Raw genomic sequence first — 13,061 nt, forward strand, 5'->3', positions numbered from 1 at the left:
TGCGCAAAATCTGAAATGTATCAGACAAGTGTGATATATGGTCTCTCGAATGCTGAGTTTTAACGAGCATATCATCTATATAAACCTCCATGGTTTTTCCTAGATGTTCTTGAAACATCTTCGTAACCAACCTTTGATATGTTGCACCAACATTTTTGAGACCAAAAGGCATTACTTTATAACAGTAAGTCCCCCTGTCTGTTATGAATGAAGTTTTTTCCTCATCTACCGGATCCATTTTGATCTAATTGTACCCTGAATATGCATCTAAAAAACTTAATAGTTCATGCCCTATAGTAGCATCAATTAGCTAATCTATATGTGGTAGTGGAAAAGAATCTTTAGGACAAGCTTTATTAAGGTCTGTGTAATCCACACAAACTCGCCACTTACCATTCTTTTTTGGAACTACAACAATATTGGCTAACCAATTAGAATACTTTACCTCGCGGATGGATCCAATCTTAAGCAATTTTTGAACCTCTTCTTGAATCACCTGGTTCTTGAAAGTTCCTTTCTTTCTTTTCTTTTGTTTGACCGGAGGGTACGTTGGGTCTTCATTCAATTTGTGAGTCATTACCTCCGGTGGTATTCATGTTATGTCAGAGTGGGACCAAGAAAAACAGTCCACATTAGTTTTCAAAAAATTCAATTAACTTACCTCTCATTCCTTGACTTAGATTGGCCCCTACGTAGACTTTCTTATCAGACCATTGTGCAAATAACACTGCAGCCTCCAGTTCTTCAATTGTGTTTTGATATTTTTGTTCTCTTTTGGTTCTTGACTGGTATCAGGCCTTGAATCCACATCTGTCCGTCCTTGTTCAGTTGAGGTTTGTGTTGTGGTGCCCTCAACTGTCTTCTTCTTTATTCGTTCTTGAATTTGCTACAGAGTTGATGCTCCTGGATGTATGTTGATCTCCGTGGATTTGACATATTCCTCATGGCGATGGAAATTTAATAACTTGATACAAGGTTGAAGGAACGACATCCATTTCATGGATCCATGGTCTCCCGAGGATCATATTGTAAGCCATCTCCATATCTACTACTTGAAACTTTGTATCTTTGACAACTCCTTCTGCAAATGTGGTGAGTGTTACCTCTCCCTTCGTCACAACATTAGAATTGTCAAATCGAGATAAAGTATGCGCCTTTGGTATTAATTTATCCTCAGCTTGCATTTCACGTAATACTCTTAGCAAAATAATGTTCGCAGAACTACCTGGATCAATCAAAACTCATTTCACATTAGTATCATGTACAATTAAAGATATTACCAGGGCATCGTTATGAGGAGATAATACGCCATCCGCATCAGCATCATCAAATGTAATGATGTCTTCCTCTAATACATGTCGCACCCGTTTCCCTTGGGTAATTGTGACTTTGGAAATTTTATTAGCTGCAGTGTACGTTATGCCATTGATGTCTTCACCCCCGCTTATAACGTTATCGGTCCTTTTTGGAGAAGGTGGTTTAGGGGGTTCCTGCCTATTCTTCATAAAAGCTTGCTTACCTTTATCACTGAATAACTCGGTGAGATACCCTTGTTTTAATAAATGATCAACTTCACTTTGTAAAAGTCTACAGTCTGTTGTTTTATGCCCGTGATCATTATGAAACTCACACCAATGATAAGGGTTGCGCCTGTTTGGATTCGATCTCATCTCTTTTGGCCACCGTACCTTGTCACCCATGCTTCTCAAAACAGCTACGAGCTCGTAAGTGCTTACATTGAAATTGTAACTGCCAAATCTCGCCTTCAAATTTCTATCATCATCTCGTGACTCATGGGTGTTTCGATCATTCCTAAATCTTGATGAAAGGCCTGACTCTCTATTCCTTGATCTGTGATCATACCTTTGATTGTCCTGTTTTAACCGTGAATCTTTTCCCACAGGTCCTATGTATGGCTCGTACCTATTTTTACCGGACCTTTTTTTGGTTTCCGCTCGTCTCGAACTTACTTTTTCTTCTTTTTGGAATCGTGGAACAGTATCTTCTTCTATCCTGTTACAAACCATATCCACATATGTTAGTTCATGCCATATATTAGTTAACATAAATCCAAGAAGGAATTATCTTTTAGATGATAAGAAGTCAATCCTATTGGTCTTAAGTGATACAAGAGTGTATAAGGGTGATTAACCAGTATTAGAAGTTAAACGAATCAAGGATGTTGTAACTCGTATTTTCAGGTAATCTAGCGGTGCTTAATACACTCAAGAGGTCATTTATTAAGGTATTTTAATCATATAATATCCGTATCATAAGTCTTGAAGTCAAACGAGTTATGAAACAAAAGTCGACAAAAGTTGTCGCAACTTAGGTTCATAATTTTACTTAAACATTGGGTCAAATGTTTCTAATCTTTTCTCATAATTTACAAGGAATTACGGGGTGATCTACCCACCAAATTAAAGATCTATGAGTCTAGTTTCCAACGCATTAAACCGTTCATCGATACGATCTCGGAGTAGAGAGATATTCGCGTTTTCGCGAGACTGCGCCAAGCACCTCTCTATGGGGCCCACTAAGTCGGTTTAAGATATTTGGACCTATATAGGATGACTCCAACCCGTTTTAAGTCATTTCTTTTCACTATTTTCAGACCTTAGAACCCTAGGAACATCCTCTCAAGGTTCTCTCAAGATTCAAGACCCAAAAAAGGGCAAACAACACAAATCAAGTGTCGGGAATTCCGTGGCGCTAGTAAGTCTCTTGTTCTTCTTGTTGTTGCTCATTTTTGTGTCGTTCCAGCTCGTGTGGGAGGTTGTTTTAAAGGGTTTATGTTCTGTAAATACTCCCTCATGTTCTTAATATCAATCCTAGGTGATTTCAAGCCTTCTAAAGTGATTCTAGTGCCGAAAAACACTAATTGATCGCTAGTTTCGCTTTTTTGTTGTTGTGGCAGCATTGGAGGGATATTTCATGGAAATTTAAGGTCAAATTGGAGTTGTTATTTCTGTATAAAGGTAAGGAACCTCTTACTCTATATGTATTTAAGATTATCCAAGTTGCAGCTAAGCCATTGAAGCTAGAACTTGTGAAATATATATCGAAAGGCTTGGAAGTAATGTTATTGTTTTGTGGACTGTTTTGCGTTGTTGTTGGGCTGCGTATTTTACTACTATCTTGTGGAGTTTTGGAGGAGGAAGGGTGTGGAGAAACACCATATATATGTAGGGTTATGGGCTGATAGTTATTCGTAACATTTCCAGGTTGTTTGACACGACTACGGTGGTCGTCGTATGTATGGAGTGATTAGGCTGTGTGTGGACTATTTTGGGAGGCTCAATATGTTTATTATTGATGTTGTTTGGGCTGTTTGGTGATTGTTTTGAATGGTGTGAGGTCATATATATAGGGGAGGTGCTGTCCGTTTCATCGTAAAATAGGTTGTGGTCGATACATAATAGTTATGACGCTTAAATGATAACGATAGTATCGTTTCTCTTATTGTAGACTAAGGAGTTTTGACAATTGCATAGCTTGAGATTGGGGCAGTATATACAAGGTATGTGAGGCTATCCCTTTCCTTCTTTTGCACGACTCCGATTGCACATAATGTAATGAACGATCTTCCAAGATACTCTACTCTTAGAAGCTAGCAGTACTTACATTGTTTTCCCTCTTATGGAACGATTGATGTTAATGTTGCTTCTCTTAGTCTTATGTTATCAATGTTGTTGGTACTTCCTGATTCTTATAAGGTTCATAGTGAAGAGTTAGTCCTAATAACGTGTACAGAGGATACCGACCTTACGTCACTCCGAAAGGTTTAGAATGTGATTCCATGAGTCGAGCATGCATTATATATATGTATCTATTTTACTCTACCGAGCCACGCTATAGTTGGCCGGGTACGGCACCTATTGTGCAACCACTGATCAGTTGGGTTTTACCGAGCTCCACGTGGCCGGGTACGATTCTACCGAGCCTATTATGGCCGGGTACGATATGATGATGATGATGCCCACAGAGGCGAATGCTTTAAAGGTTTATGTATTTATACATATGTATCATGCATTTCATGTAAGTAGCCCTCAGAGGTACTAAGATGTTACAGGTTGTATATTCTCTATCCTTGCTTACATTACTGATCGTATTTATGGTTCCTTGCCTTACATACTCAGTACTTTATTCGTACTGACGTCCTTTTATTTGTGGACGCTGCATGTCGTGCTGCAGGTCCTGATAGACAGGCAGGTGCAGCTCCCCCACCACAGTAGACTGTCCAGTTCAGCGGTGATTGGCGAGATCCCTTCTCCGGACTTGCCTTGGTCTTGGTATGCAATTTTTGTTATAGACATTATGGGTATGTCGGGGCCCTGTTCCGGCTATGTTGCAACACTTATGTTCTTTTAGAGGCTCATAGACAGGTGTCGGCTCATGTATAGTTTGGTATGCCTTGTCGGCTAGTTTTTGTTGTATAGTCTTTCATAGTAGCGTGGTAGCTCATACCTTATATGTAGTTTCTTGATTGTCTGGTCATCCCCTACTATGTATGTTCATGCCGTCATATTTTATTGCTGGTTGTCCATGATCTAGGTCTACCATTTATATTGATCTCGTCAGCCTTAAAAGATAATAATGAAGGTTAGATGAAATGTACGTTGGTGCTCGGCAAGTGTGGTCGGGTGCTAGTCATGGCCCTTCAGTTTGGGTCGTGACAAACTTGGTATCAGAGCAAGTCTGTCCTAGGGGTTGTCTATGAGCCGTGTCTAGTAGAGTCTTGATTATGGATGTGTAGCGCGCCACATTTATAATCAGGAGGCTACATGACATCTAGGGTTGTTACCTTCTTCCTGAATCTAGATCGTGCGTAGAGTTGAGTCGTAAGTGTTTGTCTCTAATATTCACCTTGTTTTTTTCAGTGATGCCTTCGACTAGGAAGCAAACGATTAGTAGACGGCTTGATACAACAGCGGGAGAGGGTACCAGTCAGGTGCCCCAAGTCAGAGCAGGACAAAGTGAGGCTCAAAGTGAGATGCCCTCTCATACCTCATCTACTCCATCTCCTCCAGAGGATATTAGAAGGCACCCAGCGCCTCCAGTTCCTCCGTCTGGCACTCCAGACCAGGATATGCAGAGTGCTTTGCAGTTATTGACTAGCTTGGTAGCTGCTCAGGCTCAGAGGCAGAATACAGGTGCTGCTGAGAAACCAGTTAGTACAAGAGTTCGTGATTTTATTAATTTAGACCCTCCAGTGTTTACCGGATCAGACCCCAAGGAGGACCCACAGACTTTTATTGACCAGGTTCATCGTACACTTCGGGTTATGCATGTTAGTGATACAGAGGCAGTAGAGTTGGCTTCTTATCGGCTACGGGATTTAGCGGTTCTCTGGTATGATAGTTGGGAGAGATCCAGGGGTCCGAACCCTCCTCCAGCTGTGTGGAAGGAATTTTCTGAGGCCTTTCTTCGTCACTACTTGCCAGTTGAGATACGACGAGCTAGAGCTGATAAGTTCTTGAACCTTAGACAAGGTAATATGAGTGTGCGAGAGTACAGTATGCAGTTTGATTCTTTGGCAAGGTATGCTCCCCATATGGTGGCCGAGATGAGTGATAGGGTGCATATGTTCGTGAATGGGTTGGGACCACATCTAATAAATGAGTGTACGACAGCCTCCTTGGTGGAGGGCATGGATATTTCCCGTATTCAAGCTTATGCCCAGACCCTAGAGGATCGTAAGCGCCAGCAGAGGGCAGTTAGGGAGCAGGATAGAGGCCAGCATAAGAGGGCAAGATTTGCAGGGTATTCTGATGACTTCAGAGGCCGCATCAGGCCACAGTTTTCGAGGAGTTCGGCGCCACCTGTAGCTAGTGCTCCTCCACAGTTTCAGAGGCCTCGATATGATCGATCCTATTCTGGTCCAGGTCAGAGTTCGCGGGCATCTGGCTCGCAACATCACAGGGATACTAGTCAGATGAGACCCCCAACACCACATTGTGATCAGTGCGGCAAGGCCCACTTTGGACTGTGTCGTCGAGGTTCTGATGCATGCTATTCGTGCGGGCAGCCTGGCCATATGATGCGGGATTGTCCTAATAGAGGAGGTGATGGTATGGCTCAGCCGACTGGATCTGTGTCTGGTTCTTCCTCATCAGTTCGACCTCCAGCACGGGGTTTTCAGCAGTCGACAGGTCGTGGTAGGGGTAGAGGTGCAGTGCCGAGTTCGAGTGGTGCTCAAAATCGAACCTATGCTCTAGTAGGTCGACAGGATCTCGAGTCGTCTCCAGATGTTGTTACAGGTATTATATCTGTGTTTTCTTATGATGTATATGCGCTGATTGATCCGGGATCTACATTATCATATGTTACACCCTTTGTGGCTAATAAGTTTGGCATTGAACCTGAATTGATAAGTAAACCCCTCGCGGTATCTACTCCGATAGGAGATTCTGTGATTGCTAGAAGGGTATATAGAGGTTGCACTGTGATGATTTGTAGTCGTCAAACCTCGGCAAATTTATTTGAGTTAGAAATGGTTGATTTTGATGTGATAATGGGAATGGACTGGTTGGCCTCATGCTATGCAAATGTTGACTGTCGTACGAAGATGGTTAGGTTCCAATTTCCGGGTGAACCCGTCATTGAATGGAAAGGGAACATTGCTACACCGAAAGGTAGGTTTATTTCCTATCTTAAGGCAAGGAAAATGATCTCAAAAGGTTACATTTATCATCTCGTTCGCGTTAGGGATGCGGAGGCGAAACCGCCTACTTTACAATCAATCCCTGTGGTTAACGAATTCCCAGATGTTTTCCCAGATGAACTCCCGGGCCTTCCTCCTGAAAGGGAGATTGAGTTTAGCATTGATGTGTTGCCTGACACTCAACCGATCTCTATTCCTCCATACAGAATGGCCCCGGCAGAGTTGCGAGAGTTGAAGGTGCAGTTGAAGGACTTGCTGGATAAGGGCTTTATTAGGCCTAGCACTTCACCTTGGGGTGCACCAGTCCTATTCGTGCGGAAGAAAGATGGGTCGTTACGGATGTGTATCGACTATCGACAGTTGAATAAGTCTACTATAAAGAACAAGTATCCACTTCCAAGAATTGATGACCTGTTTGACCAACTCCAGGGTGCCAAGTATTTCTCTAAGATTGATTTACGTTCAGGGTATCATCAGGTGAGGGTTAGGGAGAAAGATATTCCAAAGACGGCCTTCCGGACAAGATATGGGCACTTTGAGTTCTTGGTGATGTCGTTCGGGCTAACAAATGCCCCAGCAGCTTTTATGGATCTCATGAATACTATATTCAGGACCTATCTTGATGTGTTCGTGATTGTATTCATTGATGACATTCTAGTGTATTCTCGTTCGGAGGCGGAACATGCGGGCCACTTGCGGAATAGTATTACAGACGCTTCAGGATCGTAAGTTATATGCTAAGCTCTCCAAATGTGAATTCTGGCTGAACTCAGTAGCATTCCTTGGCCATGTGATATCTGATGAGGGTATTAGTGTCGACACTCAGAAGATCGATGCAGTAAAGAATTGGCCGAGACCTACAACACCATCAGAAGTCCGCAGCTTCCTAGGGCTAGCAGGATATTATAGGCGGTTTGTAGAAGGATTTTCCTCTATATCATCACCATTGACTAAGTTAACACAAAAAGCTACCAAATTCCAGTGGTCTGACACTTGTGAACGTAGTTTTCAGGAGCTGAAGAATCGATTGACATCTGCACCAGTGCTCACTCTTCCTGAAGGAACAGAAGGTTATGTGGTATATTGTGATGCCTCAGGTATAGGTTTGGGGTGCGTATTGATGCAGCGTGGGAATGTGATTGCTTATGCATCAAGACAATTGAAGAAGCATGAAAAGAATTATCCAACCCATGATTTGGAATTGGCTGCAGTAATATATGCTTTGAAGATATGGCGGCACTACTTATACGGCGTCCATGTTGACATCTACACAGATCACAAGAGTTTACAATACATCTTCAAGCAGAAAGAGTTGAATTTGAGGCAGCGTAGGTGGCTTGAATTATTGAAAGACTACGACGTCGAGATATTGTATCATCCCGGTAAAGCCAATGTTGTGGCAGATGCTCTCAGCCGTAAATCAATGGGAAGCTTAGTACATATTGAGGCAGGTAGATGGGGGTTGATTAAAGAGCTTCATCAGCTAGCCAATATGAGAATCAGATTGTTAGACTCTGATGATGGAGGTGTTACTGTACAGAATACATCAGAATCATCTTTGGTAGCAGAGGTAAAAGCACGACAATATGAAGATCCTATCTTAGTACGATTAAGAGAAAGCATTCAACAGTGTAAAAGTATGGCTTTTGGGATCGGAAAAGATGGGGCACTGAGATACCAGAGCCGATTGTGTGTGCCTAATGTGGCAGGGTTGCGAGAGAAGATTATGAATGAGATTCATCAATCCCGATATTCCATCCATCCCGGCTCGACAAAGATGTATCATGATGTCAAGGAGCAATATTGGTGGGATAATATGAAGAAGTCTATTGCAGAATTTGTAGCCCAGTGTCCCAATTGTCAACAAGTAAAGATAGAACATCAGAAACCCGGTGGATTGCTTCAAAATATAGAGATTCCGACCTGGAAGTGGGAGGTGATTAATATGGACTTCATTATTGGATTACCTCGCTCTTATCATAAGTTTGACTCCATCTGGGTGATAATTGATCGACTTACAAAATGTGCCCATTTTCTGCCAGTGAAGACAACTTACACGGCTGAAGATTATGCAAAGTTGTATATCAAGGGAGATTGTTAGGCTTCATGGTGTGCCCATATCTATTATATCAGACCGAGGAGCTCAATTTACGGCTAACTTTTGGAGGTCTTTCCAGAAGGGTTTAGGCACACAAGTAAATCTCAGCACTGCATTTCATCCGCAGACTGACGGACAGGCTGAACGTACCATTCAGACACTGGAAGATATGCTACGAGCATGTGTTCTAGATTTTAAGGGGAATTGGGATGATCATCTTCCACTCATAGAATTCGCCTATAACAATAGCTACCATTCCAGTATTAAAATGGCCCCATACGAGGCACTATACGGGAGGAGATGTAGATCACCAGTTGGATGGTTCGAAGTCGGTGAAACAGAATTATATGGGCCAGATTTGATTCACCAAGCTATTGAGAAGGTGAAAGTGATACAAGAGCGATTGAGGACGGCACAAAGCAGGCAAAAATCTTATTCTGATGTCCGACGTCGTGATCTAGAGTTTGAGGTTGGTGATTGGGTTTTCCTGAGGATCTCACCAATGAAGGGTATTATGCGTTTTGGGAAGAAAGGTAAGCTGAGTCCAAGGTATATCGGGCCGTATAAAATTCTTCGACGGATTGGACAGGTTGCTTATGAGTTAGAATTGCCATCCGAATTGGAATTTGTCCACCCGGTATTCCATGTATCTATGTTGAGAAAATGTATTGGAGACCCTTCTCGAGTCGTCCCTATCAAAGATGTACAAGTTACAGAGGACCTATCATATGAAGAAGTGCCAGTGGCGATATTAGATCGGCAAGTCCGCAAGCTGAGAACAAAAGATGTAGCTTCCGTCAAAGTATTATGGAGGAACAAAAATATGGAAGAAATGACATGGGAAGCAGAAGAGGAGATGAAGTCTAAATACCCTTACTTATTCCAGAATGAAGATAACAAGGATGCTGGTGGAAGACAGGATACATTGGAAGGTGAAACGGCTCTATGAGGTAAGCAATAATTTGAGAATACTCCTCCTTAATACAAAATGGTGATATGTAGATAATGTAAATACGCATAATGCTTTGTGTAGCCTTGTGAAGCCATATGTTGGGCTTAATTACATGCAAGTTTTGCTAGTGACCATTTTATAGGGGAAAATTGATCGGAAATTTCCATTGGAATCCACGATGATTTAAACTCCCCATAAACCCTTACATTCGAGGACGAATGTTCCTAAGGGGGGAGGGTGTTACAACCCATATCCACATGTGTTAGTTCATGCCATATATTAGTTAACATAAATCCAAGAAGGAATTATCTTTTAGATGATAAGAAGTCAATCCTATTGGTCTTAAGTGATACAAGAGTGTATAAGGGTGATTAACCAGTATTAGAAGTTAAACGAATCAAGGATGTTGTAACTCGTATTTTCAGGTAATCTAGCGGTGCTTAATACACTCAAGAGGTCATTTATTAAAGTATTTTAATCATATAATATCCGTATCATAAGTCTTGAAGTCAAACGAGTTATGAAACAAAAGTCGACAAAAGTTGTCGCAACTTAGGTTCATAATTTTACTTAAACATTGGGTCAAATGTTTCTAATCTTTTCTCATAATTTACAAGGAATTACGGGGTGATCTACCAACCAAATTAAAGATCTAGGAGTCTAGTTTCCAACGCATTAAACCGTTCATCGATACGATCTCGGAGTAGAGAGATATTCGCGTTTTCGCGAGACTGCGCCAAGCACCTCTCTATGGGGCCCACTAAGTCGGTTTAAGATATTTGGACCTATATAGGATGACTCCAACCCGTTTTAAGTCATTTCTTTTCACTATTTTCAGACCTTAGAACCCTAGGAACATCCTCTCAAGGTTCTCTCAAGATTCAAGACCCAAAAAAGGGCAAACAACACAAATCAAGTGTCGGGAATTCCGTGGCGCTAGTAAGTCTCTTGTTCTTCTTGTTGTTGCTCATTTTTGTGTCGTTCCAGCTCGTGTGGGAGGTTGTTTTAAAGGGTTTATGTTCTGTAAATACTCCCTCATGTTCTTAATATCAATCCTAGGTGATTTCAAGCCTTCTAAAGTGATTCTAGTGCCGAAAAACACTAATTGATCGCTAGTTTCACTTTTTTGTTGTTGTGGCAGCATTGGAGGGATATTTCATGGAAATTTAAGGTCAAATTGGAGTTGTTCTTTCTGTATAAAGGTAAGGAACCTATTACTCTATATGTATTTAAGATTATCCAAGTTGCAGCTAAGCCATTGAAGCTAGAACTTGTGAGATATATATCGAAAGGCTTGGTAGTAATGTTATTGTTTTGTGGACTGTTTTGCGTTGTTGTTGGGCTGCGTATTTTACTACTATCTTGTGGAGTTTTGGAGGAGGAAGGGTGTGGATAAACACCATATATATGTAGGGTTATGGGCTGATAGTTATTCGTAACATTTCCAGGTTGTTTGACACGACTACGGTGGTCGTCGTATGTATGGAGTGATTAGGCTGTGTGTGGACTATTTTGGGAGGCTCAATATGTTTATTATTGATGTTGTTTGGGCTGTTTGGTGATTGTTTTGAATGGTGTGAGGTCATATATATAGGGGAGGTGCTGTCCGTTTCATCGTAAAATAGGTTGTGGTCGATACATAATAGTTATGACGCTTAAATGATAACGATAGTATCGTTTCTCTTATTGTAGACTAAGGAGTTTTGACAATTGCATAGCTTGAGATTGGGGCAGTATATACAAGGTATGTGAGGCTATCCCTTTCCTTCTTTTGCACGACTCCGATTGCACATAATGTAATGAACGATCTTCCAAGATACTCTACTCTTAGAAGCTAGCAGTACTTACATTGTTTTCCCTCTTATGGAACGATTGATGTTAATGTTGCTTCTCTTAGTCTTATGTTATCAATGTTGTTGGTACTTCCTGATTCTTATAAGGTTCATAGTGAAGAGTTAGTCCTAATAACGTGTACAGAGGATACCGACCTTACGTCACTCCGAAAGGTTTAGAATGTGATTCCATGAGTCGAGCATGCATTATATATATGTATCTATTTTACTCTATCGAGCCACGCTATAGTTGGCCGGGTACGGCACCTATTGTGCAACCACTGATCAGTTGGGTTTTACCGAGCTCCACGTGGCCGGGTACGATTCTACCGAGCCTATTATGGCCGGGTACGATATGATGATGATGATGCCCACAGAGGCGAATGCTTTAAAGGTTTATGTATTTATACATATGTATCATGCATTTCATGTAAGTAGCCCTCAGAGGTACTAAGATGTTACAGGTTGTATATTCTCTATCCTTGCTTACATTACTGATCGTATTTATGGTTCCTTGCCTTACATACTCAGTACTTTATTCGTACTGACGTCCTTTTATTTGTGGACGCTGCATGTCGTGCTGCAGGTCCTGATAGACAGGCAGGTGCAGCTCCCCCACCACAGTAGACTGTCCAGTTCAGCGGTGATTGGCGAGATCCCTTCTCCGGACTTGCCTTGGTCTTGGTATGCAATTTTTGTTATAGACATTATGGGTATGTCGGGGCCCTGTTCCGGCTATGTTGCAACACTTATGTTCTTTTAGAGGCTCATAGACAGGTGTCGGCTCATGTATAGTTTGGTATGCCTTGTCGGCTAGTTTTTGTTGTATAGTCTTTCATAGTAGCGTGGTAGCTCATACCTTATATGTAGTTTCTTGATTGTCTGGTCATCCCCTGCTATGTATGTTCATGCCGTCATATTTTATTGTTGGTTGTCCATGATCTAGGTCTACCATTTATATTGATCTCGTCAGCCTTAAAAGATAATAATGAAGGTTAGATGAAATGTACGTTGGTGCTCGGCAAGTGTGGTCGGGTGCTAGTCATGGCCCTTCAGTTTGGGTCGTGACATATCCTTAGCTTCGTGCTATACCTATTGTAAACGTCATTCCATGTTGTAGCTGGGAATTCACGAAGATTTTCCTTGAGTCGCCTCATAGCTTCTGAGCTCTTTTCATTCAAATTACTTGTGAAAGCTATAGCTACCCAATTATCAGGTACACGTGGTAATGTCATTCTTTCACGTTGGAATATGTCTACGAACTCCCTAAGCAATTCTGAGTCCCCTTGCTTGATCTTGAAAATGTCTTCCATTCTTTTTTCTATTTTTTGAGCTCCTGAGTGTGCTTTGATGAAAGAATCTGCAAGCTCAGCAAAAGAATTTATAGAATTTTCGGGTAAAAGAGAATAGCATGTTAATGCACCCTTGGTGAGTGTTTCACCGAATTTTTTGACTAATACTGATTCAATCTCCTGCTAGGTCAAGTCGTTGCCTTTTACGCCTGTTGTGAATGCA

The 13,061-nt window shown here is 41.6% G+C and overlaps 1 protein-coding gene across 1 annotated transcript; it reads right to left on the reverse strand.

The window, feature by feature from the left end:
• Window positions 1-1,241: 1,241 nt before the first annotated feature.
• Window positions 1,242-12,859, reverse strand: LOC138887796 (uncharacterized). The gene is made up of 2 exons (XM_070169582.1): window positions 12,639-12,859; window positions 1,242-2,013 (listed from the first exon to the last, which is right to left on the reverse strand). The coding sequence occupies exons 1-2, from the start codon at window positions 12,857-12,859 to the stop codon at window positions 1,242-1,244; spliced, it is 993 nt and encodes a 330-aa protein (XP_070025683.1).
• Window positions 12,860-13,061: the final 202 nt, after the last annotated feature.

This window comes from Nicotiana sylvestris, chromosome 3 (genome assembly GCF_000393655.2).
Source record: "Nicotiana sylvestris chromosome 3, ASM39365v2, whole genome shotgun sequence".
Lineage (NCBI taxonomy): Eukaryota > Viridiplantae > Streptophyta > Magnoliopsida > Solanales > Solanaceae > Nicotiana > Nicotiana sylvestris.